Consider the following 27,622-nt stretch of genomic DNA (forward strand, 5'->3'; position numbering starts at 1 on the left):
TGGAAGTAATGTTGCATTTGACACTTTGACATTTTATTATTTTTTTATTTTCCGACTGAACAGAGTTTTGAAAACAGTATGTTTCTATATGTCAAGTGCTCCTCTTACATGACTCTACCTCATTCATGTTAAGTGAGATTGTGTATTATGTGCTTTTCTATTGAAATACATATTTTAAGTAAAATGAATATCCAACATTAATAGGGTATTGCTCAAACAACAGAAAATGTACATTTTTGGCTGTCATGCACTTTGCTTGCAAATAATATGCTACATCTTGGTGAGCATTGTACAGCAAGTAACACATCTTTGGACATTACTTTACTCATACAACAACAAAAGCTTTGTCTTCAAATGTTTAAGATTAGATTATTCATGATTGTGCACATGGGTACAATATTTCTGGTCTTGAATAATGAGTGTGAGCCTGTATGAGATGATATGTTCATACAGAAGAGACACAAGGTACTTGTTATTCACTGGAAAAGGAACATTTCCAGATTCACAGAAAAAAAACATGAACTTCTTTGCCATCCTTCAACAGTAATAATGCATTTTAATAAGTGAAAGTGATGTTTTTTTAGTCGATCAGAATCAACAATTAGGTCTGGCCCAAATGACAGGAAAAAAGCCAATTAAAACCATGATACATTTCATTAAACCACTCAGAACAGGCAAAGGTGACGTGTTGCGTTAAAATGTTAAATTACAACCACAAGCCACTAAATACGAGCATGTACATAATAGTTTGCCTACAGCAGTAAAGCTAAAGGGCCTTGTCTGTCCCTGGACTGCTCCTCACAGTTTGGGCATTCGGGCTGCATTCAGACGCATGGTCACACAGGAAGCACCGGCTGCATAACGCATCTCTTTGATGATACCAGTCCACTGTTTCTTCTCATCTTCATACCTGGGGAGACCGTGAAGACATGTCATTATAATACACTGTTGGGAGTACGAGGAGAGCTATTGTAAAAGAAAGTGAGCAAGATGACATTGTTTCCTAACAGCTGTATAGATATAATGCAACAAAAGTAGCACATACTGCCAAATGTCGATGGTTTCACTGGGTTCACACTCTTTGTTCTCGTTCACCACCACGACAAAGCCTCCCAGAGTGTACAGCTGCCCTCCGCAGCTCACCAGGTTGACCGAGCTCCTCTCCTGGGGCATCTCTGTGAAGGGTGACCACCTACAACAAGGGGCACTCAGCTGTATTACTGTTTGTACTCAGACCTACTATTAAAAGAATATTTAAAAAAAACATAATGTATCTTCTATCATCCTGAATTGATTCACAACTTCCAACATTTTCACTGTTATAATTGTACATAAGAACATGCATATATCTATTAATGGGCAATAACCTGCAGTGTCAAGCATTATTGTGTGATTTGTTAAAACAAATCCCGCAAATTACCAATGTTCGAGCTTTATTTTGAGGAATAATAATTGGTATACCAAAATAGGTATCAGAAAATATTAAGCCATGCACAACACTTTGAGGGGCATACCGGTATATATATTTTTTTATTTTATTTTTTTTAAACAATTTTTTATAAGCAGTCATAATAAAAGCACGTACTTGTTGGCTCCAAAGTCATAAGTTTCACATGCAGCTGTGAGGCCTTCCTCATTGACTCCTCCAGCGACAACAATCTTCCCGTTGTGGATAACTGCCCCGAACATGGATCTGGGTGTTTTCATGGAGGCCACCTCCTTCCACTCTGATCTCTTGTGGTTGTATGCAAACATCTTATTGGTTGCTTTACTTTACCGGTGAGACAGACATGATTGTGTGTTAATGTAATTTGAAAATCATATTCTGACTTAATATGATGTTTTGGCATTTAAATCTTACTTGTCATCCGTTTTTCCTCCAATACAGTACACCAGCCCGTTCTCAGACACCACGCAGTGGCCGTGGATATTCAAGGGCAACTTTTTAGCTTGAGACCACTTCATTTTTCTAAAAAGGGCAGATAGACACCATTTAAACAGTAAATAGCTTTTAAATGAGACAAATCTAGTGGACGAGCATATCCAAAACGGTTGGTGTGCTGAACTTACTCAGTGTCATAGCACATAACAGTGTCGTGAGACTCATTGGACTGTAAATCTTTTCCTGCGACAGCAAAGAGAAGATTTTCACATTCCCCCACAGCAAACAAGCACCTGGGGGAGGGCATGGGCGGCAGAGCGAACCATTCAGAAGTGAGACTGTCCAACTGAAAGACACATTTTAGGTTATTTCGAGAAACCAAAAGAGGGAAATACTTCTGATTGCTTCCAGCACATCGGCAATGTAAATATATTCTTTATACCTGGTAGAAGTAACACTGCAACGGGTTTTCCTTGTCCTCATCATCTACAAACAGTCCTCCCAACACGTACAGGATGTTGTTCTTCGATACCACACTCACGTGGTTTCGGGGGATCTGCTCTGCCATTGCCACAAGAAAGCATTCATTCTCCTGGGTGTCGTAAGCCACGCTAGCAGTGTCATTGATCATCAGGACCATGTCTTTGGCATACATGCCATATCTGCGCGTGTCATTCAGATAGCCGGGCAACTTTCCCTCCTCTCCTTCCTCACCATCTTCTGCCTTCTTTCTCTCGGGCAGCTTTCCCGCAAAGGCTTCCTTAATGACTTTGATTTTTTTAAGAAGCTCAGGATCGGTCTTAATGAGGTCATCCTTCTCCACCTTCTCCTTGAAGTACTTCTCTGGGAGTAAACGGAAGCGAACGCACTCAAAGGCCTCTTCTAAGGATTTCGCGCGCTTCTCTTTGTCTTTTCTGATCCACCTCATGAGGGTCTCAAAGACCGCTTCCTCTTTGTCTACATTCAGTGCGTCTGCTCCAATAATGGCAAAGAGTTCAGGCGGAGTGAGCTCTAAGAAATCCTCGTCCTTGGCTACGGTCTCAAACCGATCTGCAATGTGATCTCGAGCTGCCAATGCCAGTCTGGCGCTGTTCAGCATCAGTCCCAGCCTGTAGATGGCAAGGCAGTTCTTCTTTGTCAGCCCCTTCTGGAGATAATTCACACAAACCGTGAACACCGAGGGGATCTCGAAGCGGTTGGCAGCGGCCAAAATATCCTGCACGTTGTTGTCATTGATGTCAATCTCTGCTGAGTACATGTAATTTACGATCGCCTCCATCACATTGGGATCCATGTTCTCCAGAACAACCTCCATTGTATCCTTTTCCTTGCCATCTTCTAAGAAGCACAGCTCCCGGAAATAAGGACTGCAAGCGGACAGGATGAGGCGATGGCAGGGGATGCTTCTGTCTCCAACCTTTAGGACACAATCAATTAACTTGTTCTCATTCAGGAGCTCTTTGAGTCCGTCCTGCAGCAGAGTGCTCTGAAACAGACGGAGGTCTTCCCTCATGCTTTCGGGATCCATTCTTTTAGGACAGGAAGTGTTCCCGACAGACTGTCCCGGCTGGTGAAGACAGAGAACTATAGGCTGACCAGGTCTGAAGCCACTTTAATATAACCGATCCCCCTCTAAATATAGCCAGCCACCGCATGCATGAAGAATTCAAGTTGGCCCAATAGGAGAGCTCACACAGCTGTCATAGAGTAAAAACAACTGCGGAGCCTTGTCACCCTAGTGATTCATAATAGCATTGTTGTATGGCCACTGAAATAACCTATGATCTTTTAAGTTCATTTTCACTTGTCTATCTAATAAGGTAAAATACATAACTTTAGAGAAACACAGCAAAACACGTGAAGATAATGGCAGGACTATTTTGTTCCAGCTCTTTATGTGTTCACAGATATGGCTTCTGTGTATTCTGGAGACATCTACATGTGGAGTGAGTCACGGTTCACTGATAGTAATGACCAGTTCACTGCAGTGATCGGTATTTGTTCGTGACACATCCACAGGGGAGTTATTATCTAACAAGAAGAAAGGGTCAGTGAACAGCTGCTACCACAGGAGGTGACAGTTTGTCCTCTTTTCAGATTTTTAAAATACTTCAGCACCTTGTGCAGTTATGTATTTAGCCCGAGATCATTGTGTTATTTCCACATACAAATGAACTGTGTGTGAGAGACAGTAAAAAGCTACTGCATAAGGTAAGAAAATGACTCTTCAATATCTATTTAAATGCATTTATTAACTTTAAGACTGCATTGTTTGTCACATTCCAGCCATTACGAGAAACTGTTGTATAAAATATACCCTACATGTAATATTTGTTTTTTAATGAAAAAAACAATACATCAACTGTACAACTTTTAAAACCTGATAAATAAATATGTTTCACATTATTTCAGCTCATGACTTCCCACAGTCCTTGAAGCGTGAAGCCGTCCTTCAGCTTCTCAACGGCGAGGCCCAGCTCCTCAGAGAAAAGTGGCTCACGGTCTTGTTGCTTTGGAACATCAGTAAACAAATAAAAAGAGTTAAACACGACATACTACCGGTGTACAATTATAGCTGGTGATTAAACTCATTGAGAGACTTTACCTTATTTCCATCAGCAAAGTAAGCCTGTGGGCGAGCAACACACACAAGTCACACATTTAATAAAAAGAAAGTGGGACGTGTTGTCTGTGATGAGAGGTAATTGTTGTCTATGAGCACTAGGCAACATAAATTCATGTTTGTTCATGAAGCTGAAGGGCATTAGCAGGCAGCTATTCTGAGGGTCTGAAAACTAAACCTTTGACTCCCAGAGGGGCGATGAGTGTAACTCACAGTGAAAGCGTCAGTCTGCTCGTCGGGCTCAATTTCCACGTCATCGAGAGGCTCTTCTACTGTCAGCTCTTCCAACGGCTGGGGCTGAAATCATTGTTAGGACAAACAGCGCTATGACAACACGATCAGCTGAACTGGTGACAAAGGAGCATGCAGAACAATGTATGGGAATGTTGATAGAACAAATCTGCTGCGACAATGACACAGTAATTCAAAAACAGACATGTAGAGTATTCCACAGTTGGTTTATTTCTAGCTTTAACAGCTTACCCTTTGTGACGTGCTTTGATGTTGTACTGTTGAGGTGTTCAGGGTCATTGATTCTAATATTATGATCAGATGTTTACCTTTTCTTCCATTTCATAGTCCACTCCAAAGATGGGGTTGGCAGAGTACACCTTGTGCAATGAGTTGATTTCCTTAAGTGCGTCTTGAAGCTTATCCACAGGGTCGATCTTAAAGCCCAGCACATAGCCACCACTCTAGAAACCAAAGTATATTTGTCTATTACTCACACTTATATTATTACAAGTATTAAATCGTTATATTGTGATCAGTTTAGTTGATTGTGACTCAAACCATTTTTACCTGGCGTGAACTCTCTATCACCAAAGCCAAGCCAAACTTTGAGTCTCTTATCCTGATGGACCACTTGAGGGGAAAAGATAAAAGAAATGAAAATAAATACACAATCCAAAGAGAAACAACACATGATTTTACAACAGAAACAAGAGAACTCATTGAAGACCATGTGCAAGGGTACAGTGGTGTCTACCTATGGCCGAAGTGGAACAAAACACATCTGTTGATACAAAAAGAGCTGCAGTGGCTCAGAGCTGCCGAGCTGAGTCACTAAACAAACGTATCATGCATTAACTACAACAGGATATAAAAATCACAAAGGCACCTCATGCCTCCTGCTGTGTGTTTGTTAGGACATTATGTAAAGAGGGCTGGGACATAATCATTTCAGGGACAAGCCCAAGTTACAAATACTATTATTTACATTACAGCATCTGACGTTCAAAACATTTTGATACCTGAATTAGCAACAGGAGAAAAAGGAAAATCAAGTCAGGTGGAAAGTGAGGTCAGATAGGTGATATTATTTAGTTTATTACTTACAATCTGAAGGTAAGGAATGCTGACATTGAAGCTCTCGTTCATATTAGCATGCCACACGATCCGAACATTGGTGATAAAGAAGGTTCCAAGGTTACCCTGAAAGAAAGAAAATTAACTCAGTTAGACATATTGCAAACAAATGATCTCCAGTTATCACAATGAATTTAAAGAGTACGCGTCCAGTATTAGTTTCAGACTCTTGACAACATGGTTAAAATGACAATAGAAAGTATTCCAACCTAATACATTTGGGCTATGAAATGTAACATTTCAACGTTGTAGAGCTACAGTAGTTTAGTGTTAGTCTGAGTAATATGTGTGTACTCAAAAAAAACTGACGGAAACTGGAAAAGGCTAAATTGATGAAAAACATTTTTGACAGACATGCTTGAAGCAGCCGTACCTGATCACTGGATAAATTCCAAACTCCATTAATTTTATCATACACTTGCTCGCGGGGCAACAGTCTCAGCTGCTTATTTTGAATGAGAGCGGCTCGCAATTTGAGGTCCCTGTACATTTTAGATGTCTCATAGGCCCTGTACCAAAAGAAAAACAAAAGTATTTAGTGTGACATGCGTCTTATGTAGAATGTTATCAGAGGATTTTACCCATCAGCATTGTTTTACCTGTGGACAGCAATAACAGAAGTAAAGAGCCGTGGACTTCCTGGAACCACATTGGTGAAAATGAACTCAAATCTTGTGTTGTTGGACTTTGTCAAGATGTAGAGCGCTTCAGTTTGGCCTCTCAATTTCTAGAGAATAGCATTCAATTAATTAATTAGCATGTTTTTTTGCTAAGTTTTTCATTTAATATTCACTTTGCACACTTCAATGTCGAAACAATATTGCTAAATAACTTTAACTCTAAATAAATTGATGAATAAAAAGACTCAACACACACGCAGACACAGAGTTTGAGGCAATCGAATATTTGTTCAGTGCCGATAATATAAAAAGTATACGTGATGTGTATAAGGAAATACAAAACGATTATGGTCAAATACACTGGACTTGAACTAATAAGATAATATTAAAACAATGATTAGCCATATGTATAAAGAAACGGTTTACTTACTGAGTTAGCTATCCTTGTTGTGATGTTAATGATGGAGTTGTAACCCACAGCTGGGGAAAAAAATATTTGCATTTAGTAAAGCATTCAACATTACTTGTAGTGCTCAATAATTCAAACACATATGACACACATAATTGAATCTAATTCAAGAGACATATTCAACTAGTGGAAACAGAGTCAAACTATGAATAAATACAATTGAATCCTAAAGGTGTACTCACACAGATTGACTCTTGGCAGGGCCAAAGAATGCCAAATGATTCTCAGGTTTGTTACCAACACTCGTCCTGTAAATATATCGGACATGATCACATATTAGTTGAGCAGCACACACAAGGATGCACAGATAGTTTTGAACTCCAATATTCTTCACGACCTCGATCTCCGTTGTTTCCTTTCGTGTCTTCGATGGAGTCCAGACAGTCTATCAGTGCTTCTCCTGGACGGGTTTTCATCTGCCTGTGTACGGGATGGAATGACAGATTACTGTATCTGACGTTAACAATTAGCGTAACTGAGCTAACTAGCTAGCTACTTTGCACGATGGTGAAATCATTATATTTGAGTGAATTAACTTACTGTGCTGTTATGTCGAATCTAACGTCTCTGTCCTCCCAGAGAGCATCTAAAACAGACGCCATGACTGCAAGTAATAACCCCCTCGGCTTAGTTTATTTACGTTTACTAGCTAACTAGCGTTCGCTCGCTAGCTAGCTGTAGACTGGCTAATCCGAAGCCTCTCTAGCGTCATAATCACCGTGGCAACAGACGGAAAGCAAAGAGGACAATATTGTGGACCTGTTGCCGATCTCACAAATTGTGTCAACATGTTGTTTATACGGCCAGACGGTGACCTATATTTAAAACACTAACTTGTACACTATGAACAAGCTTACAAATCACAAAATGTATCAATTACATCTATTTATTTCATATTAATATTTAATAGTCTTGACAATAGGCCTTCTCACAGCAGACATTGTTTTAATAACTAACATTAACAATGGCTCTGTGCTATTCAAGTGTATCAATAAGCCATACAATGTGACAGTTAGCCATCATACACAAAAGCTGATAAATATAATTCTGTTCTCATGAAATTATTTTGTACACTGTGTTTTTCCTACAGAATGTCAGCTGTGAAAAGGTCAGCCAATTATGTCAAGTTTCAGAGCCCCTGAGTGTTACAAAACAGATGGGCAAAAATGTTTATAGAATAGAGACATGTTTGTTACCTTTAATAAGTTTAATATGGCCTTTGCTTTGTGAAAAGGCCATTAGACTGGAGTGGAAACTATTAAATCGAATGCTCCAATAAAGGCAGGCATGCTAGAAAGACCTAGCAATTAAGGTGCTAAAATCATATGGACAGAGAAAGATAAGACATACTTAATGTATATAGCACAATTCATGTGCAAGAGGGAAACTCTATATGCTTTACATTAAAAAGAAAATAAATTAGTTTTAAAGTTATATTTAGGTCATTTCCGTCATTCAATTCATTGATATCAGATGACACTGATTATAATGGATAATAATAAAAATAAAAATGGTTATTTTCCTTAATAGACACACAAAAAAGGGCAAACCAAAATAATTTTACATTTTATTATTAAAAAACATATAAAACATGTATTCAGATATACACACACTGCCCAAATAGACAGACCATTAATGGATGGATTGCAGAAAGCCTCACTCTTCATCATACGATCGCAGTAGACCTCTGAAAGCAGTGGCCGGAGAGAATTCGCCCTCTATTACAGCTGCCAGTTATAGCCAAGACAAACACAATTGTAATAACAACAAACATAATCCACACAGAAATTCTCAGCATATTAGTAAATTATTTCAACACAAGGTATGTTCAGAAGTATTAGAATGATATACAGGTTCATTTTAAATTGGAATAAAATTTATGAATTTGTCATTTGAAACCCAGAACAGGCAAACCCTGAATAAAGGATTTCTTCTGGTTTCACTGAGGTAATAAAGTCTGTTTTCTAGAAGTAAATGTCATTCATTTGGTTGAAACAGCAACATGTCAACAGTATTTCAGGATTTGATTAAGTTCATCATGACTTTTTAGCACTGTTTTGCTCTTTTATCAAAAATGCATTTGTGTGAGGACAAAGGTTTTCAAAAAGTGCATACAATTATTTTCTGAAACAAAGAGACATAATGCATCACAAAAAAACAACAACGAATATTAATTGTAGAGTATTAAAGTCCACTTTCTGATGGCCTCTTCTCCTTTTATCCTGCTGGGGACAAGACAGTACAACATTCAGACAATATGAACAAAATGTGCACATTTGCTGTTAAAAATCTACAAAAGTTACCTGTTCTGAATAGAACGCAAGTCTTCTTGCATTCATCCTCTGTTTCGTAACGGTTGCCATTTCCACCGCAGCCTCCGTACCAAAACTGTGCACAGGAATTGGCCTGCTTGTCATAGTACCAGTGGATGTCATAGTTTCGGCAGGTGCCTTGGTCCAAGTTAAGGTCACAGCGAGGATCAAGAACGCGGGACTCTGAAAAAGAAATGCTCTGTGAGATGCATTTCAAAAGAATGTTTATTATGCCCTCAATGAGAATAAGCCTTTTTCACAGCAGATATTTTGACGTATATGAAGTATAGCAGGAAAATCACAGGTGTTACTAATAACATTAATGATGGCTCTGTTCTATTGAAGTATCCCAGTGAGGCGTGACAATGAGTCAGCATGCACAACAGCAGGACCCTGAAACCAAAGCAGCTAAATACAATTCAGCCTTCATGAATATTATGAATACCTGCGCTTTTCCGACTCTTATACGTCAAAAGGACCTCTGTGAAAAGGGCCTGTTGAGCAGGAGTGCAATACTTACCTTTAGACAGGACTGGGCTCACCACTGGCTGCAACCGATTAGAGTTTAAAGATGAAACTGAGTCCAGTGTTGACACAGATGTTGCAGATGAGGGTATAGATGTCGAGGTAGATAAGACGGCCTCATCGGAGACGGAACTTTCTCTCACAAACGATAAAGATTTTGTTTTGTTAACTACAGGTGCACTAGCTACAGTATTACCAACCCGCACTTGGGCTCTTATGTCTAAATCTTCACCTTCATCGTCTTCCACCACCTGGAGTAAGACAACATAAACTCTGTCACTGTTGTGATTCATTCTGCACCATCAATGAAGAAAATGACAAAAGTATACTTCAATTAAGACAATGCTAAATTAATTTTCAGACCTGAATTGGAAGAGGACCAGCACTGATGGGCAGTGCGAAAGTGTCTCCTCGCCCTCGGCTGTTGGTGCGTCTCTGATTTTGAATTTCCTCTTGGTAATTGTGACCATTTTCGGTTTTCCCATATCCATTATTTCCATAACCATAACCATTATTGCCATAGCCATTATATCCATTGGTTCTCTCCCCATTTCCATTGTTTCCATTAATACCATGCCCATGGCCATTGTTGCCGTTCCAGTGTCCATTTGTAATGCGATTGTAAATGAGGGCGCCATTTTCATCTTCACAGAATTGGCTGACGAGTTTAGACTCCAGTGCTGAAAAAAGACATTTCGAAATCAGTTAGGTACTCAACAACCGCTCAGCCTAAAGTATTTATCGGCATACATTTTAATGAATACACTGAAGGCATGGTATTTACAACATTTACTGTGATTATCACCTGGTAGAGTATTGAAGTCATCAATAAGGTACATGTGTTCGCTGTCGGGGTCTGAGGCAATGAGGTTGAGTTCTTGCAGGAACTCAGTCTGCGTAGGATCAGAAGAGTTGACAATCCCCAGGGCGTACATCTCAATGTTTGCAGCGTGAGCTTCCCTCACAGCTATTTCAAGTTTGACAGGCTCTCGTTTGTCAGTTTGACCATCGGTGATGACGATGGCTACTTTCCTGACTCCGGGCCGAGCGCTGACGAAACCCTCCTGAGTCGCCTTTCTGATGGCGGTGCCAGTGTAGGTGCCCTCACCCATGTACAGCATTTTTCTGATTGCCTGCTTAACGTCTTGTTTGCTCATGTAGCGAACCAAGTTGAACTCCAAATGGACATTCAGACTGTAGAGGACCAGTCCAATTCTGGTGGTGTTGCGTCCAACTGTGGTGCGGTCGACCAACCTGGTGACAAAGTCCTTGACGATTTCAAAGTTCTCTGGGCCGACACTCTCTGAACTGTCAATGACGAACACAAGCTCCATTGGCCGCTCTTTGCACTTGATGCCACATCCTGAGAAAAATAAAACACATCAGCAGCTCAAGATATTTTCCTCTGGAGTTGGTGGAGATCAAAACGGAGCCAAAAGAGAGTGAATATTAGACTTCTATTGGTCAGGTTGTCATGAACATGAATCCAAATTCATGCAAATGTTGCTCCAAGTCTGCTGGATGTGTATGGGCAACTATTTTCTAACATTTTGATAAAGTTAGAATATGTGTGGACAGTTTTACCGAGTGCGCAGCAATTATTACTGCTATTTTTTACAATTATTCCGTCAGATTCTGAACCAAAACAACCACATTTGACAATTTAACTCCTTACCTTTTCATAATTTGGCTCTACATTCATGTCACTTGTCAGTTCATAGTACCTCTGCTAATAGATATATCAGATCTCTTTGCACATCTTACATTTCCACGTGTTCCCTTTAGATACCAGCTACTTATTAACGGTGAAACCAACAAACTGACTTGAAGTCTTACCACAGATTTCTTTGATCAGCTTAATAATGTCCTCTCTCTGAAAAATGTAAGAATACTTGTATTTGTACAAAATCACTGTAATTTGTTGAATGTTCAAACATTAGTTGAATTGATGAACTTACTGTGAGGCCTTGTTCTCCTTTTGCTCCTGACCTTCCCTGGGATTGGAGAACATTTTAAAACAACATTAGTTCGTTCCATTGAGATTTCACATTGATTATTCACAGGAAGTGAGGAATAAGATCGACTTTTCTTACTGCTTCACCAGGGACTCCATGATCACCCATGTCACCTTTTATACCTTTCGTTCCCCTTTCACCCTGTGATCCACGATCACCCTGCAACAAGGCAATTGTAATAGATCAGACAGAGACCATCATATATCAATCAAATGTTATGAGTAAATCTCTTACCTTAGCTCCAGGAAATCCATCTCCTTGAGGCCCTCTAGGCCCAGTCATACCTTGAGATCCTGACTCACCCTGAAATTAGATTTTAGATTTATTGAATCATACGGAAGCTTTCCACACTCTCGCTAGATCGCAAATTATCATGTTTTGTCCTGCAGCTAGTTTGTTCAGCAGATCCGTAACATGTCAGCACCAAATAAGTACATTGACAATAAAGAGCTTGGTATGTGCTTGAAAGACAGTGCTTATGTAAAACAATGATAACAGTTACCTTCGGGCCTTGAATACCTTCTCCTGAAGGTCCAGCTGGACCAACAGGTCCTGTCCTCCCAACAGTACCCTTAAAACAAATGTTTAAAAGTAATCAGACAACTTCTTTATGAAAAAAACAACAACCTGCAACCTTGCACATAGTAAATAGGCATAGGGCAACTTCTAACCTCATATATTGTCAAATGTGTAGTTATTGGCTATTCCGATTTGAATATTGATTGTAATTTGAGCAGTTTGTGAGCTTAATTTTCTTACAGGTGGTCCTTGTAAGCCCGTTCCAGGTGGGCCGGGCAAACCTGTCAATCCCCTAAAGCCAACATCCCCCTGAAATAGACATTATCAAATGCACTATTAGTATACACACACATGCAAAAACACAACAAACCTAAAAACATGTAGACACAAACCTTGGGACCAGGAATTCCTACTCCTTCTGGACCCGACTCGCCTGGTAATCCTGGCATGCCTGGAGGACCCTAAAATATGTACAGAAATGAGTTCAGAGCGTTCCAGCTTGAACAACATTAATTAACTGGTTGCAGAAGTTTTTGTGCAGAATGTTGATGATACGAACCACAGGGCCGGGGATGCCTTGGCCTTTTGGACCAACTGAACCTGTTGAACCCGAATGGCCACGATCGCCCTGTTTATACAAAATGTAGCGATGAAGACCATCATTATGCTGATTAGAACAATAAAGGCAACTTTGTTATAATTGTATATATATTAAGAGAGAAAGAGAAACAGGAAAGGCCGGGGAGAGAGATGATGACACAGCAAAGAGCCCAGGCAAAGGAAAAGGAAAATTGTAAAATGAATGGGTAGAGGTGCTTCCAACATTCCCACCAAACAAATGCTCTACAAACATGTCAGTGTTTACAGTACCTTTGGACCAGGTAATCCATGGCCTGTTTCTCCAACAGGACCAGCGGGACCAGCAGAGCCTACATCACCCTGGAGACAATAAAGTCACAGTGTTGAATTTTGAAACATTACATCACATTGGACTCTATCTGGCAGCTCTTCTGGCTGCCTGCTACCTGTCTACCTCAGTGCCAAGATCTGTGTGAAGAGACAGTTTGATGATGAGTTTTTTATTTATTTACCTTTGGACCTGATATGGACCGTCCTGGCTGTCCCGGCATGCCCTGTTGGCCTGATATCCCACGTTCACCCTGCAAGGTGAGATTTGGCAAGAGACTTAAGATCCAATTCACATTTGTATGCAACAATACGTGTGCTGCCAACAACATTCAGAGAACTTGTTTTTTGGCTCTACTCAAAGGTTGGGTTGGTTGTGGCATATATCCCCCACAGCAACGTATTCATCATAGAATAAATAGAGAGAGGCTGCTGATACTCCTTCATCACAGAAGATATCACACCACAATAAAATAGGCCTACTTGTTCATTAACTCTTACCTTTGGTCCAGAGGGTCCTGAGATCCCAGGAGGCCCATGAAACCCACGGATGCCCCTCGAACCCTGGTCACCCTGGGAGGGATTACAGCACACATTACCTGATTCATATTTGTTGTTAAATAAATTCTGACAAACACACAGATATGTATCTAAATCACACCTTCTCTCCTGGAGTGCCAATTCCTTGTGCTCCCTCAGGACCTCTTAAACCAGGTAAACTAGCCTCCCCCTAGGAGAGGGAAGGTAGATGGGGCAGAAGCAGTCACTCAGCTGTGGCAAAAATCGATCTAATCTATGTTTTTATTGAAAACTCATGGCCAAAGGAAAGGAAGGTAGAGGGGAAGTTTTCCACAGAGTTGGCATAATGTACTTTGAATGTACTTTACCTTCTGCCCTGGAGCTCCATCCTCTCCTGGAAGACCAGGCACGCCACCCAACCCAGAGGCTCCAAGCTCCCCCTGTAACAGTAGAATGGTATTATTTGATATTCGATGGATTCGGTACATTAGCACTCAACATAGGCCATAAACAAAGTAACTTGTTTACCTTTGAACCAGGCTCACCAAAGCCTCGCTCTCCTGTGGCTCCCTGCTCTCCCGGTAAACCTTGGTCTCCCTAGAACAGAAAGAGCATGACAGCGTGGGTCATTATGAGAAAAGTGCAACACACCTGCCAGTTTTGCACTTGCTTTGTATGTTGTTTGTCCAGTTCATTGTTCGGCTTCACAGCTTATCTTTGATAATGTACAACATATAAACCTGTATGTCCTGTAAACAATAACAAACTGGATGTTATATCTTTATGACATTTTATCTGATTTTATATGACATCAGCAGTACAATAACTTTAGAAACCACCCTAAATACTGAAAAACATCACCGCGTACACATTTGATTTGCAGTAGTTGTTTTAACAAACCTTTGGTCCAGGTAAACCTTCACCTGGATGTCCTCTGACTCCTGGTGGACCTCTTGGGCCCTCGACTCCCTGAGCAGTAATAAAGATTAAAACGCTTTCCTTGCAGAGTGTCCTAATCTATGTCCTGGTATGTCAGTGTGACATTGTGAAAATATAGATGAAGATATTTTGCTGACCTTCTCTCCCTGCATGCCTGCTCCCACCAGTCCAGATGGCCCTGGAAAACCTGGAAGTCCCAAGCCACCCTGGAAATGAAACACCATCGTCAGTTTAATACAAAAGTAACATATGTGTGCATGCGTTACATATTTAATGAACATCTAGTCCGTCATTAGTAACACCTCCTTCCATTTTTAGGAAAAAGAGTTCAGATTATTCATAAATCACATGAATACTACAAAAATGAACCTTTCAAGTATAGCAGAATCGTAAATCACAAATGTGTTCCAGTGTTCAACAGGTAGCGCTAACAGTCCAAGAATCACCTAACACAGTCCAAGTGCTCCAAGATGCCATCTTGACATTTGTGCTCCCTCCCAAAGAGCCTTTGTTGTGTTAACTTGAGTGTTTGCAGTATTTTCTCTTTGTATTTTCTCTTTGTATATTTATAACCCACCCTTTCTCCTTTGATTCCTGCACCCTGCTGTCCCCTTGGCCCCCTCGGTCCAGTGAGCCCCCGTTCTCCCTGTGGAATAAAAACCAGGTTATTTCTGTCAGTTACATCGCTGCCACATGCCTTTGGGTCACAGCCAGGTCTGCATTGTTGTCAGCAAAGAGTGCGGAAAAAGAGCATGTTGGCTCCTGTCATCCGCTCGTGATTGATACAAAGTTATTTTACGTGGCTCTGAGAGTTCAAAGCTAACTGCAAATGAAGAAACATCACCGATTTGACGGCACATGCATAGCATTTAGAAAACATCAATTTGACAATACATTTAGTTTCTATGGGACAATGAAAAGTAATGCACACGGCTGGGACATGCTTGTTGTTGTTGCCATGGTTTGGTGGTGGTGCAAAACGTTTTTGATTTTTTTTGGGGCTTATTTTAACGCTGAGATCTTATGATTCAGATAACATAATAATAAACACAAGGCTAACGCTTGGTTAACAACAGATATCTTCAATAATATCAGAATTATGACATGACAATTTTAAAATAAAACAATACCAAACACACTGACAGATGCCGACTCCAATAACATCACAATCCAACGAGCGTGTTCCAGCTGTGTGCATCACAACAAGTTAGCAGAGCCTGTTAATACCTTTGTTCCAGGAAACCCCTCACCATGGGGTCCTTTTCCCCCTTGAACACCTTGTGGTCCTTGAGGTCCCTGTAAACAAAGCCAGAGTGCACAATGTGTCACCCAAGCAGTGCTCAGGTCAAAGTACCTTTGTGCTGTCTCAACAGATCCCATTTGCGACTGAAACAAATATGATCACACACACAAAAACATTGAACACCTCTGAACTTACAGGAAGGCCGGGTTCACCCACTCCATGAGGACCGGGAGGACCTAGTCGGCCCTGGAATCCCATGTCACCCTGCAGATTTATAAAGTAACTTAATTTAATAAAATGAACTGAAAGAATATCAGATATCAAACAAACAACAACAAAGTACAAGAACAACATTCTGAGGATAATCCATAGCATCATTTACTTTTGATCCAGCAAGTCCAACACCAGTTTCCCCCTGAATTCCTGAAGAGCCAGGTGGGCCACGTTCACCCTGTGATGACAAAATAACACTTAATAACATCAGTGTGGATAGGAGCTTAAAAATGTATCAATACAGCAAAAGGAAATGAGTCCTAAACCATTAGTTTCGTATGTCATTTGACATTGCTTTTGTTTTTTTAGAATCTTTTGTTGCCTCTGTATTTAAACCTTTGATGTCGTTCATTTGTTGTTTATTTAAACACTATGTTGCACCCCTGAAAAGCACTACCTAACTCCAAACTGCATTTGATTGTATACACACATGCATGCAGGTAACATGCTGCTGTAAATCCTTTGTGTAGTGGGCGAGATATTTGATCTCTTCTTGCAGGTCAGGACAAATAGAAGCTAAATTTAAGCTCCAGTAGTGTCTCAAAGGTCAACAAAACCCGAAACGACAGTGTCTCAAATCAACAAAGAACTGCTGGAGGCTCTTTACTACATCAAAGTTTGGCTCGATTACAAAATTAGCTTGGGCTTTAGATAACTTTACCAAAACGAAGGTGAAAACAAAAACGTAGAGCCTGACATAAAGAGCTGTAATGTAATTATTTGATCTTGTTTTAACAGAATATAATAGTTCATATGTACCATTTTACTGCATTTCAATTTAATCTGAATGATTTGTTTAATGAGTTATCATTCATGTTATTCATGTCATGCTAATTTGATTGTGAGGACTGTGAAGGGAGAGGCACACTAAGGATTTCACATATTGTGTGTAGAGCCTTTTGAGAAATATATACACAAATGATGCAACATAGGGACCACCAAGAGTCCTGGTAATCTTTGCAGATGCTTCCTATACATGTCTTCACATGGCGAGCCACCGAGCAAACATTGACTTTCCTTGTATGTTATTAACTGCAGGTCTTGTTGGAGATGTTAACAATGCTGGAGGCACTTCCTAGTCTGTATTTAGAAACAGGATACAAGGAGAACACTGAAGAACCCGGAGTGAAATATGTTGCTGAGAGCTCGTCCTCGTTCTGGTAAATAACAGTAATGATGGGGAAGATTTGGCAGATTGCCAAGTATTCACACAGGGGTTTATTACTTGACAAACAGGCCTCTGTGCCGCACAGTAAAGACCACGGCGGTAAATCTCCGACCTCTAGTTTGAACGAATCATAAAAGGAAATGCAGATGTGCACGATGAGGCAAGTAAAAGTTGTTCAGAAAAGGGGGCTGACCTGCTTTCCCTGAATGCCCTCGGGTCCAATGTCTCCCTGTGGTCCTGGTAAGCCCTGGGCAGAAACATCAAACAATACAGACATAAATGAAGAAATATCCAGAAACACCAGAATATGTGTGTGCATGTGTGTTTCCAATGACCTGGTGATTTCTGCAGCTATTTTCTTTTTTAAAAAGGGGATTTTCCTTTGATTTGAGAATGTATTAACACAAACATCAGTCCAATGAATACTTAATAATACGCAGAATGGCATGCCATCACTTGAGTACAGATATCTAAAGTAAAAACATCTGTTCTCTCTTTTGTCTTTTTGTCCAAATCAATGTAGTGTGTTAACTATTAGAAACAGTCATTATGAACGCATGCATCGCATATTGAACGACTAAAATATTACTGACCTGCAGACCTCTAAGTCCTCTTGTTCCAATTGGACCCTCAGGACCCTGAAGCACACCACACAGGGAAGAGAAAGGCCATAAGATCATACACAGTATGCAAGTATGAATGATCAAACTGGATATATAATATATAATGTTCAGTATGTGTAGTGTCAACAGTGCGGTTGTACCTTGTCTCCTTTGATTCCTGGAGTGCCACACTCACCCCTCTCACCCTGTGTAGTAATTACAAGTATTGCATCGGCTTGCATATCTCCAACAAAATATTAAATATTATCATTGTCATTAATCTAGATCACATACCATCTCTCCTTTGTAACCTGGTTTTCCCTTTAAAAAATGTATGAAATGATTTGTGTTACCAAACTACCGAGACAGTAATGAATATTTTCTTAATTTTGGTCATAAATAGTTACCTCAGCACCCTCACGCCCGGGTAGACCACTTAGTCCCGCTTCACCCTGATGTGACAGAAAGTACACCGACTCATTATTACAGTGAATACAAGTGACAGCCACTGTAAAGTAAAATACCGTAACACAGAATAAATTATAAAGTCTGAATTTGCAGGTATTCACAGATTAAGTAAAAATGAAAGACATGAAAAAATGAAACATCTTTCTCCTACTGTAACATCAACATTAATATAATGAAAACACATTGTGTACAAATAAGCCCCAAACATAAATGGATTTGAGATAAATAATAAGCTGATGTTGAATAAATTAGCTTTTTATGATCATTCATAATTCAATAATCATATCCTTAAAGACTCAAAAAATGCCAAAAGAAGGGGTGTGACTATTAAATACTCTTGATGCAATAATGGCAAATGCTGGATCACTGTTAGATTAGAAGTATGGAGGTGGAATAGTAGCGAAGGTGCTCAGAAATGGGTTCCACAATATGCAGAATTGAAAAAACAAATGAAAGGATCTTAAAAACAATCCTACATTTGATTGGTAGCCGGTGAAGGAAGGCTAATACAGGCTGCCGAGGCTCACACATAAATTGTGTACAACAGCCAATATGCAAAGAAATAAAAGCATGTAAATATACATATCTGACATTTGTGCAGTATGTACACTTAAAAGTCAAATCTAAATATTCATCTACAATACAAATTTACATATGTTACAAATTACGAATATATAACGCTAAATGATAATCATATATAATAATTAACCTGTCCTAGTTTTCATATGAGTCTATTACTATTATGAACATACATTTTATTTTTTATTTTTAAGAAGAACTTAACAGACATTGGATGACCCAGTTCAGGAAGCCTGACAACTTTTTCCAAAATGTTAACATATAATTTAGATGTGGAGAACTCTGGAAGTATTATATAACACCTGAAGGGGCTCGACAGCTAAGACATTCGTCGTCCACATGACCGTCAAAAAGCACACACCTTTAGCCCTTTAAGCCCAGGGGCTCCATCGTCTCCGGAGCGACCTTTTTTCCCCTGGAGAATGAAACAAAGTCAGGGTTAAGTTGATTCGTTTCTTTCACGGACGTTGTGCTCTCCTCTTGGTGTCCACATTGGGAGTTTGCTCACATGGCATGTATATGTTGAACACCTTTGTTCTAGGCTACAACAGAGGATGTCTCTATTTTAGAAGGCTTGAACTCTGTGGTGTGAATAGTGAACTCGTGATTTTGTTCTATCAAAGAATTCAAGAGCGTGTAATTCGATATGGCATACAAGTATGAATGGTAACCTGTCAGCACAAAAGTCTAAGCCTGCACGTCTCAAACGGCCATTCAGACCATCGGGGGAAAAGAACATCCCTCTCTTCAGTCTTCATGAACAATCTGTGTTCAGGGTGGCACAGAAGATACTGAATGACCCAACATACATTCCAAAACCCTGAAGTCGTGTTGTTGCCTGCAGGCCAAAATACAGGCTAAAATACAATGACTTTATTTGGGCACTAAGATATTGCGATTTGGTTACTTTTAATTTGGTTTGACACCTGGTTTTATCAATTGAAGCTGTTGTCTGTTGTGGAATATTTCTATGAAAAGTCGGGAGAAGAGTGTTACAGTGTTAACAAATCAATGTCAAATGAAACAGAGTCTGGATGAACGATCAAGGTTGTAATAGTCAATTTATTTGCTTGCAAGCAAAGAGAACACTGTCCCACAGACACATCACGTCATCTGCAGGAGGTGCTCTGAATAACACAGTCAGATGCATGTCTTGCAAGCAAAGAGAGCACAGTCCCACAGACACATCGCCGTCATCTGTTAGAGGTGCTCTCACAACATAGTCAGATACATGGACCTTTATACTGCTTCCCTTGATTGGGTCACTGTGACCCAATCAAAGAGTTCAGATACAAGAAATACAGAGTCTGAATAAGCCTGTTTTACCATCACATATCACATATACATACAGAGGGTCATGCTCTTCAGCTGATGCTCATCAGGAAGTACCGTAATCTAGACCTGTGTGTCGCCGTCTTTGAAGACAGAAACAATGCACAGGAAAACAGATAACAAGATAACAGATAACAAATAACAAGACACCTGGATGCAAAACTGATAGAATCATCTACTCAAATAGGTTTTGTGCCTGCACTTTTAAAGACTTACATTCTTCAATCCTAAAGCATAAGACCATGACATATTTTCCCATAACATTCCACTCTTTGATTACATAGTAATCACACAATATAGTAAAAATATGTTATAAGGACATTTCAATAACAACAGTAGTATAACCCAAAAGTATGATTTGAAAATACATCACTTGAAATATCTGAAGGAAAACAGTTCTTGTGAGATAAAAGATCCCATAAATGTAGCAGGCAATATAATTCAATTAACACAAAAGAATAAAAAGACAGAAATCAAAAACTGTTTTTTAGACCTGCGCATCAAAATCATCAAAGGAATCAGTGTCGCTGTCAAAGTCGTCCGCATAGTCAGTAATAGGAAACAGGTCAAGTTGTTGGTCGTTAGTAGCCACATGACAATACATAGTCAGCTGTTTGGTGAATAGCTGAGAGATCATGTTTCAAGTTTTTTTTATTTTTGCGGTGCGTCTGGTACAGTTATGCGTCGTTGAGTTGTCATTGTCTGAGTCAAAAGTCGTGTTGTTGCGCTGGTCGTGGTTGCTCTTCATCTTTGTTGTGCGTTCTCCTTTTCTTGTGTTTGTTGGCATAAACACGTGTCGAGAGGGGCTCTTCATCTTTGTTTCTGCACATTACCAGGATCCTCTATATTGCTGAAGTCAGTGAATTGAGTCTGACTTGCTGCCAGTCAGACATGTCCTTCACACCCGTCCTGGGCTTGTACCATGTGGAAACATGTGGAAACATGTGGAATCCTCCCCCTTTACAAACCTCTGTGTTGTATTTGTGTGCGGGTCGTTGGTCCAGCTCTGGTCTCACTCCGGTCCCTGCTGCACCCCCCCTGATGGCTGATTGTCGAGCCCTCCCACCACTCCTTGTTCATGGAGCGTGAGCATCTGTTCCTCAATGTTCAAGCTGCCACATGTATGGCACACAAAGTCTTCAGTTGGTGTGTGTCAAAGTCTCAAAGTCTCTTTCAGCTTCCTCTCATGCCCTGATACATTATCAGCTGGGCATGCTTGCATCTGTGCTGACGAAACTTCTCTGTTGTCCGTTGTTGAACTGATCCTCATGTTCAGCATGCTGCATGTCACACAACTCTCTTGTGTGATGTTCTCCAGGCTTATGGATGGCGGAAAGCCTTCTTACAAAGTTCAGTCAGAGCTGTAGATTTTGACGAGTCTCGTTCGTCTTCTTCATCCTCGACGTGTTGAGTGGTGGGTGTCGTTCAAGTTGTTTGTGGCTGGGGAGCATACAGCAGGAAGCGGAATCCCCAGACCAGGACCAAGGACTAAAAATCAACAAAACAAACAAAACAAAACAGCTGCCGAAAGTTCAGCAGTAAATGTTAGACGTTGTCTCATGCAGAGATACAATTCTTAGATCTCTGTGTTTCTGTGTGTGCGTGCCTCCGTGTGTGTGTGTGTCTGTGTGTGTGTCTGTGTGTGTGTGTGTGTCTGTGTGTGTGTCTGTGTGTCTGTGTGTGTGTCTCCTCTTTCAGCTGCTGCGAGCGAGCATGGTGTCTGTGTGTCCCCCTGCATTCCTCTTGGACATCAACTTATTTGTATCTGCTTCACCTTTTTATTTCTAAGTCTTTGACTCGGTCTTTCTTCATACATTTAATCTGTTTCAATTTACCTTCTAAATCCCCTCTTAACATTTTGAGCTTCGCGGCGCTCAATCAGCCGTTTTCAGGAAAACCAAACTCCTTTGACCAGTACGTGAGGCATTCTAAACACCAGTTTCCATATTTCTGTCGCATCATATCAATTATTGGGCCCGAGGGCGCTGCGCTTTTACTACTTTTCCCACCCATCTTTCAGGCGTGGATACGTTAACGTTACCTTTACAGTACAGTCGTCACCATACAGCGTATGTTTATTCTCTCGAAGGAAAACTTTTTGCAAAAAACCTCGTTTGAAACTCACGTTATGTTGTGGAAAATCACGATTCTTATTTCAAACCTATTTGAAACTCACGTTATGTTGTGGAAAACCACGATTCTTATTTCAAATGTTATTTGAAGTTCACGTTAGTTATTTATCACGATCTTATTCTATCAGTATAGAATTCACGTATTGGCGCACGAATCTTATTCTATCAATTGCTTTAGTAGAATTCACGTATTTAGCGCATAACAACGGTCTTACAACAAACCTATATCTGTAGTCAAGCGATCTGTGTCTACGATCACCGTATAACACAATCCTGTCTTCTACGTAAAAGCGTGCAAATAGTGAGATGCCAGAACATGAAAAAGGGAGTTTACATGAACCACATTCGTAAAACGAAACCACGAACGTCAAAAACAATTGTTACCCAAATAATAAAAAATAAAAAATGACTACTTGACCATTCATCTGTGTCTGTTAAATCATATGACCTTAGTATAATTTTACCATTACTTTTACAATTGGAATTTTAACTTTCTTACCCGATATTGTAGAAATTAATTCTTTTTCGTTGGATTCGCGTGCCGTCAATCAGAAACTCCCTCAGGTCTGCCGGTTCTCTCTCTCTCGGCCAATGAGGTATAAGACAGGAAACTACAGTTGTGGATTCCCGGGAGAGGCCTCTCCCCCGGTCAGTCCTTCTGGAGCTCCGACAGACAGACAGCGAATCCTGCCGACAACGCCAAATTGTTGTGGAATATTTCTATGAAAAGTCGGGAGAAGAGTGTTACAGTGTTAACAAATCAATGTCAAATGAAACAGAGTCTGGATGAACGATCAAGGTTGTAATAGTCAATTTATTTGCTTGCAAGCAAAGAGAACACTGTCCCACAGACACATCACGTCATCTGCAGGAGGTGCTCTGAATAACACAGTCAGATGCATGTCTTGCAAGCAAAGAGAGCACAGTCCCACAGACACATCGCCGTCATCTGTTAGAGGTGCTCTCACAACATAGTCAGATACATGGACCTTTATACTGCTTCCCTTGATTGGGTCACTGTGACCCAATCAAAGAGTTCAGATACAAGAAATACAGAGTCTGAATAAGCCTGTTTTACCATCACATATCACATATACATACAGAGGGTCATGCTCTTCAGCTGATGCTCATCAGGAAGTACCGTAATCTAGACCTGTGTGTCGCCGTCTTTGAAGACAGAAACAATGCACAGGAAAACAGATAACAAGATAACAGATAACAAATAACAAGACACCTGGATGCAAAACTGATAGAATCATCTACTCAAATAGGTTTTGTGCCTGCACTTTTAAAGACTTACATTCTTCAATCCTAAAGCATAAGACCATGACATATTTTCCCATAACATGTCTTTTATTATTTTAAAGATTTACAGTTCTATGATGTCCCACTCGTGTGTGTAGTGTGATGCAACTATTTCCCTGTGCAACAAAAGCGTATATATTATCTTATATCTTAAATAATCACTTTAAGTTGCCTGAATAACACGAAAATAAAGGTCATCTTGACCATGTCAATGCAAAGTAAACATATTTTGTTCGTCTCCGGGCTGATGTCTGAATGTGTGTTGTATGTGCTCATGGATGTGAGGGCTGTATGACAGTTGAAGCGATAGGTGGGCATGAGGTGTCTTGTCCACAAGGCCAGGGGTCATTGTCTTGAGCTGCACCTGGACAGCGTGTGTCAATTGCTATCCACCAGAAATCACTAGTTTGTGCCCATTAAAGTAATGAGAGCAATTATGAGAGCCTCTTTTTCTGAGTGTAAGAATTTGAAGAATCTCTCTGAGGAGAAAGCACCTGGTTAACGGCCATGCAGCTGTCTGTCAGCGTCATGATTATCTCACCGGGTTGCTGGAAAGAGTGACACTACCGTCGCTCATTGTTAGAGTGAGTGGGTGTCTAGAGCGGATGGGATGATCTTCTTCTTAGCGTCACACAGAAATGATGTGTAATATCTGGTGTTTCACACTGCAGTCCTTCTATCACAGTGTTTCTGTCTGTGGCAGTATGGGTCGTAGTATGGGAGATTTATGGTGGACAAAGGTCCACTTGTATAGGGAGTGGAGTTTTAAAAGCGGTGCCTCTTGTTTCCATGGGGCACATCTTAATATTTGGCTGAGACAGGGCACAGCAAACATATTTCCGTGGGAATAGCAGACCACAGTCTGTGATCTCCTTTGCCTGTTGCCAGAGATTTGCTTTTAGAATGTTGGACAGGACCACCTATCCACTACTTGTGCGAATGCCTACAAGCTATACGGAGGAGAAATAAGCATGCAATTATCCTGATTGTTCAAAACTTGCACAATTACCTTTCCTAAACTATCAGGATCATGTTAAATCTCTCTGCACGAGATTTCAGGAATCCTTTCTTCTGACTTGTGACACTTCAAAAGGCAACTGCTCTTTGCTTGTGGAATATTTTTGAAAAGTTTGAAGCTAAATACTCACCGCAGGCCCGTTTTGTCCCCTCTCTCCTTTCTCACAAGCACATCTCTGAGCCAGAGGGCACTGCAGATAAAGAGACAGATTTGCTAATCCGTTATGAATGTAATTATTCACACTCTAGCCTAATTACACATTATTACATTTCAAAAGATTCCCTATGAGCTGACTAATTGTAGTAATACTTACTCCTTCATTGGTAATGCCAGTCTGCAAAGAAAACAACATTTGAATTCAAGCAATACACTTGAAACTTGACAGAAGAAAGACAAATAACGTTCCTGAAAGTGTCAAGGTACAGCCAGTAACAGAGTAATAATGCAAGTCACGTGATACATTCTGGGAATCTTAGGGGATGTGCTCATGCAGATGTCAAACAGTATTTTTCTAAAGCTGTGTAAAAAGCTTACAATCCAGAGCTGTCAAAGATATTCTTTCCTTTGTTTCTCCAGAGCATTTTCATCATTCCATCTCTATACGAATACCTGAACAAGCATGTCGGTGTGTCAACTCTGAATAGATCCCTAGTCAAAGCAAATACATCGCTTTTCTTCTCAGTGGCGCCTGCGGTAAGAAAGGTATCATACTCACAATCTCAGTGACGATTTTTTCAACAATGTCTTCGTCCTGTAAATTATGGAGGAAGTGGGAAGCTGGGGAGCTGGCGATTACACGAAGCTGGGCTAAATTGGCTGGATCGTTGGCTGCCCAAGTGATGCCCAAAGTGAAGAATTTGATGCCCTGGTTCTTGGCATCAGCGACAGCAGAGAAAAGGTCAGGGTTCCTTGGGTGGGAAATACCATCTGTAAGCAGCAGGGCTACTTTGATGCTGCTGGGGCTGGATTCCTCCAGGTAGATCTTGGTCATGTTGGTGATGGCGTAGGTGGTGTAGGTGCCGTGCCCGATGTAGATGATGGGAGCGATGAGGGCCTTAAAGTTTTCTGTGCCCCTCCAGTCTCTGAAGGTTTGCTCTGTGATAACGTGACTGCTGTACTGCAGCAGAGCCACCTTTAAGCTCAAGCTGCGGCCGGTCTGCAGCTGTACCCCTTGGAGTCTGTCCACCATGTTCATGGTGAACTGCTTTTCCTGCTCATGGTTGTCCTTGGCGCTCTCAGAGCTGTCCAACAGGAAGGTTAGCTCCAAGCTACAGTCCTCATCTAGGATGGCTGTGTGCACACAGAACAGGATGAAGGTGTTTAGGTGCTCTGATTAAGTGACATACATTTTGATTTGACTTCAGGTGGAAACAGCAGATTAGTACAATCTAAGTAAGATATGAACATAATACTGTAGCAACATGATGTTGGATTTCCTGCATCAAAAAGACAATCGATTGGAATGAAGTATTTTTTATTCATGTTACATTTAGTGTCTTACCTTGTCCGTCATCAATATTTGCAGCCAGGTGTTTGGCCCTGGATTTCTTGCTAATTTTCCTCATTTCGTACGAGTCTTGGGCCCAGACGCTGGTCAGTGCTGTGACCAGCAGCACCAATGTGGAGGAGAGGAACATCCTTCTCCCAACTATGGTGAAAAGTAGCAACAACAAATCAAAATCAATCAATTTCACTGTCCATAAAAGTTGTTTCTGCAAAAGAATCAGAGTGAAAAAGTTTGTGCATCTATATATTTAACTGCTAAGTTAAATGTAAACAGTAAAACAGTTGATTGATGTTGAAAGTCAAACTATAAAATACTCAATTGTTGTAAATGTGGGCTACATCAACTCATAGTCCAACCTCTTTTGGAAATAGTATTCCAGTGTCCTATTTCAAGCGCAGCCCAAAATGCAGACTTGACGAAGGGAGCTGGAACAGCTGGACCGCAGCGCACAGTGAGCTCCACTTAGCTCATTGATTGAACAGCAGCAGCAGTGTCAGTCATCCTGTAGAGCAGAGTGAGAGACCCTGAGACACTCACTCCTCCTTTATAAGAAGGCACCGACAGACCAGATCCCACTGAGCCTTGCCAGGATTCCTGCTCTGCCCTCAGGGCAGGGGAGCTGAGATCCGTTTGCAGCAGTGAAGCAACATTGTGAGTTTGCTGAAATGTTTCGTCTCTGCAAGTACAATCAACTGTAGATGTATTCGTCGAGGGGTTAGCTAATTCTTTCATACCACAGAATTATAGTTGTGATATTGTGTATTTGTCATGTTGTTGAAAAGTTACGGAACCGTTTTACCTGTTTAACCTTACTTTACATCTAAAGTAATCTTGTAAACAAGCTTAGTAATAGTGTTTGATGTCAATTCAAACCAGATTGCCATTTTAGTTACAGGGTATGATTTTTCTTTTGTTATTATAATCGACCCAAGATCTTCATCGTTGGCAAAAAAAAAAAAACTTTAATGGAATCTTAACTAAAGAGGTAAAAATGACACACCAAAGTGGTTTACATATTGTACTACCTAAAATAAATTGGGATTTAAACTATAATTCATTTACCAACAGCACTTAAACAAAATTGCAACAATATATTGCGGTTAAAAGCGTTTTTTAAGAGGTGATATAAAAAGTGGCATTGATGCCAGCAGAAATTCCAAAGGTAGGGGGGGTTGGGGTAAAGTTTAAAGGAGCAAATGGCAAAGGCCTGGTCACCTTTGGACTGCGCCATGGACTTTAAATGACCAAAACCGCCCTGCCTGAGGAAAAAGGGTTAAAGGGCAGATTTGTAATTCTAA

General features: G+C 40.5%; 3 protein-coding genes across 4 annotated transcripts; all 3 read right to left on the minus strand.

The window, feature by feature from the left end:
• Positions 1-50: 50 nt before the first annotated feature.
• Positions 51-3,445, minus strand: klhl41a (kelch-like family member 41a). The gene is made up of 6 exons (XM_079276489.1): positions 2,325-3,445; positions 2,071-2,228; positions 1,862-1,969; positions 1,586-1,771; positions 1,046-1,192; positions 51-910 (listed from the first exon to the last, which is right to left on the minus strand). The coding sequence occupies exons 1-6, from the start codon at positions 3,408-3,410 to the stop codon at positions 799-801; spliced, it is 1,797 nt and encodes a 598-aa protein (XP_079132615.1). The 5' UTR covers positions 3,411-3,445; the 3' UTR covers positions 51-798.
• A 710-nt stretch (positions 3,446-4,155) lies between these two features.
• bbs5 (Bardet-Biedl syndrome 5) lies at positions 4,156-7,639 on the minus strand. Its single transcript, XM_079277064.1, has 12 exons — positions 7,503-7,639; positions 7,300-7,382; positions 7,145-7,210; positions 6,924-6,973; positions 6,473-6,600; positions 6,247-6,382; positions 5,844-5,939; positions 5,307-5,369; positions 5,066-5,200; positions 4,719-4,802; positions 4,488-4,511; positions 4,156-4,392 (listed from the first exon to the last, which is right to left on the minus strand). The coding sequence occupies exons 1-12, from the start codon at positions 7,562-7,564 to the stop codon at positions 4,291-4,293; spliced, it is 1,029 nt and encodes a 342-aa protein (XP_079133190.1). The 5' UTR covers positions 7,565-7,639; the 3' UTR covers positions 4,156-4,290.
• Positions 7,640-8,524: 885 nt separating this feature from the next.
• Positions 8,525-26,958, minus strand: col28a2a (collagen, type XXVIII, alpha 2a). Of its 2 annotated transcripts, none has more exons than XM_079277086.1 (36): positions 26,681-26,958; positions 26,319-26,465; positions 25,533-26,107; positions 25,131-25,151; positions 24,948-25,007; positions 19,392-19,445; positions 18,391-18,435; positions 18,278-18,304; positions 18,145-18,189; positions 17,975-18,019; positions 17,575-17,628; positions 16,323-16,391; positions 16,136-16,204; positions 15,925-15,993; positions 15,275-15,343; positions 14,835-14,903; positions 14,659-14,727; positions 14,287-14,355; positions 14,127-14,198; positions 13,901-13,969; positions 13,741-13,812; positions 13,425-13,493; positions 13,204-13,272; positions 12,893-12,961; positions 12,726-12,794; positions 12,574-12,642; positions 12,317-12,385; positions 12,049-12,117; positions 11,893-11,973; positions 11,758-11,793; positions 11,636-11,672; positions 10,605-11,162; positions 10,163-10,479; positions 9,795-10,050; positions 9,266-9,457; positions 8,525-9,184 (listed from the first exon to the last, which is right to left on the minus strand). In XM_079277086.1, exons 2-36 carry the CDS (start codon positions 26,452-26,454, stop codon positions 9,180-9,182), a joined length of 3,723 nt encoding a protein of 1,240 aa, XP_079133212.1. In that variant the 5' UTR covers positions 26,455-26,465; positions 26,681-26,958; the 3' UTR covers positions 8,525-9,179. The 2 variants fall into 2 exon arrangements, with proteins under 2 accessions (XP_079133212.1, XP_079133211.1); XM_079277085.1 differs by having other exon boundaries at positions 8,525-9,187.
• Between the last annotated feature and the right edge of the window lie 664 nt (positions 26,959-27,622).

Source organism: Melanostigma gelatinosum (genome assembly GCF_949748355.1).
Source record: "Melanostigma gelatinosum genome assembly, chromosome: 10".
Taxonomy (NCBI): domain Eukaryota; kingdom Metazoa; phylum Chordata; class Actinopteri; order Perciformes; family Zoarcidae; genus Melanostigma; species Melanostigma gelatinosum.

Bases quoted from the DNA above. Each gene is read 5' to 3' on its own strand.
- klhl41a (XM_079276489.1), bottom strand. From the start codon at position 3,410: ATGGATCCCGAAAGCATGAGGGAAGACCTCCGTCTGTTTCAGAGCACT. The intron at 2,229-2,324 runs GTATAAAGAATA...TGTGTCTTTCAG, and splicing joins TGCAGTGTTACTTCTACCAG to TTGGACAGTCTCACTTCTGA. The intron at 1,970-2,070 runs GTAAGTTCAGCA...TGCCCTTTTTAG, and splicing joins GTTATGTGCTATGACACTGA to AAAAATGAAGTGGTCTCAAG.
- bbs5 (XM_079277064.1), bottom strand. From the start codon at position 7,564: ATGGCGTCTGTTTTAGATGCTCTCTGGGAGGACAGAGACGTTAGATTC. The intron at 6,601-6,923 runs GTAAGTAAACCG...GCTATTCTCTAG, and splicing joins CAACAAGGATAGCTAACTCA to AAATTGAGAGGCCAAACTGA. The intron at 5,370-5,843 runs GTAAGTAATAAA...TTTCCCCTCAAG, and splicing joins GCATTCCTTACCTTCAGATT to TGGTCCATCAGGATAAGAGA.
- col28a2a (XM_079277085.1), bottom strand. From the start codon at position 26,454: ATGTTCCTCTCCTCCACATTGGTGCTGCTGGTCACAGCACTGACCAGC. The intron at 15,344-15,924 runs GTATTAACAGGC...TTTATTCCACAG, and splicing joins AGGGGTTTCCTGGAACAAAG to GGAGAACGGGGGCTCACTGG. The intron at 11,673-11,757 runs GTAAGTTCATCA...TACATTTTTCAG, and splicing joins AAGGAGAACAAGGCCTCACA to AGAGAGGACATTATTAAGCT.